Source organism: Peromyscus eremicus, chromosome 8a, assembly GCF_949786415.1.
Source record: "Peromyscus eremicus chromosome 8a, PerEre_H2_v1, whole genome shotgun sequence".
NCBI classification, from domain to species: domain Eukaryota; kingdom Metazoa; phylum Chordata; class Mammalia; order Rodentia; family Cricetidae; genus Peromyscus; species Peromyscus eremicus.
This window is the reverse complement of record NC_081423.1, coordinates 41841868-41844098: the sequence shown is the minus strand read 5'-3', so window position 1 is coordinate 41844098 and position 2231 is coordinate 41841868. Positions and strand designations below refer to the sequence as shown.

The 2231-nt window shown below is 45.2% G+C and overlaps 1 protein-coding gene across 1 annotated transcript; it reads right to left on the bottom strand.

Annotated features, from left to right (window-relative positions):
- Positions 1 to 823: 823 nt before the first annotated feature.
- Positions 824 to 1744, bottom strand: LOC131916058 (olfactory receptor 2AK2-like). Its single transcript, XM_059269363.1, has one exon. It carries the CDS (start codon positions 1742 to 1744, stop codon positions 824 to 826), a length of 921 nt encoding a protein of 306 aa, XP_059125346.1.
- Positions 1745 to 2231: the final 487 nt, after the last annotated feature.

The following is a 2231-nucleotide window of genomic DNA, read 5'->3' as shown; positions in this document are numbered from 1 at the left end:
GGACTTCTAAAGCAGATGCACTCTGGCTCTGTGTGTCCTAATGTCCTTCTCATGAACTAGCATGATGCTGGGAAATCAGCATAAGGTGTTTGTGGAGGCAGTCAGAGTGTATGCTGACAGACAGATCCATTGATGATGCTCATTACAAAGCCATTAGTGAATTTTGGAGGAAGGTATTAATAAAGGGGAGTTGGTGAGACATCATCAAACAGCTTAGGGGAGCCTAGAAATCTTATTTGTGTGGTAATAGTCACGCAAGCATCAAAGGAAACAGTAACTTATCTCCTTCCCTGTTTCTTTCAGAATTGCCCCTAAAATATATCATAGTATAAAAACAGACACACACTCTTATATAATAGTTGTACCTGCAAAGGAAAACCAATAAGACATTCCACGTTGATGTAAAGTATCTGCACACATACAGCTACACTCAAAAACTGTAGTAAGAGCTTCCAGAGCAAGAGGTAGGCGAGTGCGCAGAGGGTGACTATACTGACTCACACAGTCTGAGAAGCCACAGTGCCTTGCATCAGAGGGTGATAAAGTTCCACGGAAAGCCAACCCAGGCTGACAGGCAGCCAAAGGTCCTAGAGCTAAGGACAAAGCCCTTGATCTCCCTCAGAACCAACAACATTCAGATTCAAACCATCACTCCAATGTGATACTAAGTGGACAGTTTCATGCTCTTCTTCAGTGAGTTAGACAAGCATGATGAACTTCCACAGGAAGGTCAATCATGCCATCTTCCCAGGTAGTGTTCAAGACCAGCTTCGAGATCAGTCCACAAGGTGACCGAAAGCCATAGTTTCTGTCCCAATATCCATTATCCCATCTGTCTCCTCAGGGCCCCCATGACTTCCTTGTTACGCAGGCTGTAGATAAATGGGTTCAGAACAGGGGTGACAATGGAATAAAGCACAGCCACCACCTTGTCCCTTTCAGGAGAATGCAGGGAGTGTGGCTGGGTGTAGGTGGAGAGTCCAGTGGCATAGAACAGGCTGGCCACTGTCAGGTGGGAGGAGCAGGTGGACACAGCTCTACTCTGCCCTTTCCCTGAGCGCATCTGGAATACAACAAGCAACACCCGAGCATAGGAAGCCAGAATGGCCAGGAAGGGTAGCAGCAGAATGACAAGGCCACTCATGAGGATTGTGTGCTCATATTGGGATGTGTCTTCACACACCAATGGCAGGAGAGATGGAATCTCACAGAAAAAGTGGTTAACAATCTGAGATCCACAGAACGGAAGCTGAAATGCATACAGTGTGTGCACCAAAGCGTTGACAGAACTGCTGCTCCAGGCACAGGCCACCATGGAGCAGCAGACCTTCCTGCTCATGAGCACAGGATAGTGCAGGGGCTGGCAGATGGCTATATACCTGTCATAGGACATGAAGCCCAGCAGGAGGGCTTCAGACCCACCCAGGCTCAGAAACACAAAGGCTTGGATCTCACAGCCCAGAAAGGAAATGGTCTTGGTGCCTGACAAGAAGTTAGCTGCCATCTTGGGCACGGTGGTGGAGATGTACATGATGTCAATGATGGAGAGCTGGCTGAGGAGGAAGTACATGGGGGTGTGGAGTGTTTTGTCTAGTCTGATGAGGTGGACCAGTGTGGTGTTGCCTATCAGAGCTACTGCAAAGAGGATGGTGATGACTGTGAAGAGGAGAGTGTCCATCTGGCCATACTGGAAAAGGCCAACCAAGATAAAGTCTGTCCTCCAGCTATGATTTCCTATTTCCATGGCTTAGACCGAACCATCAAAACAGATACAATCTGGAAAAGGCATGTACTGGTAAGGACTCCTGTTGGGAAGAAATCCATCGACAATCATGGGATAAATTATTCTGGAATAGCTCTAGGGCAATCTCTCTTCTCTCCTGTGTTTCAGGCTATTGGATGGAAAAGTCTTTTTTAGTTATTTTTAATGTTTTTAATTTTGCTTAACCTACAAATTTACCTATCAGTTGCAATCATACATATTAGTGTAAGACTTTGCTGTTTCAATGCATATCTGTAGACACATTCATTTTCAAGGAAGGATTCCCGATTCTCTGTCCTTATAATTTCTACATGGATGGAGTCTTCAGTCCCCCTCTTGATTCAAGGTTTTTTTTAAGTTATAACTGAGGAAATCAGAAGAAACCTTCTAAGATTACAGAATGAAACTCAAATGATTATAAAATAAGCGGTTTCATGGTTCTCAGCAAAATACCTATTCCTCTTTGCAA

What these genes read in the sequence shown, in the direction of transcription:
- LOC131916058 (XM_059269363.1), bottom strand. Translation starts at nt 1,744, where the DNA reads ATGGAAATAGGAAATCATAGCTGGAGGACAGACTTTATCTTGGTTGGC.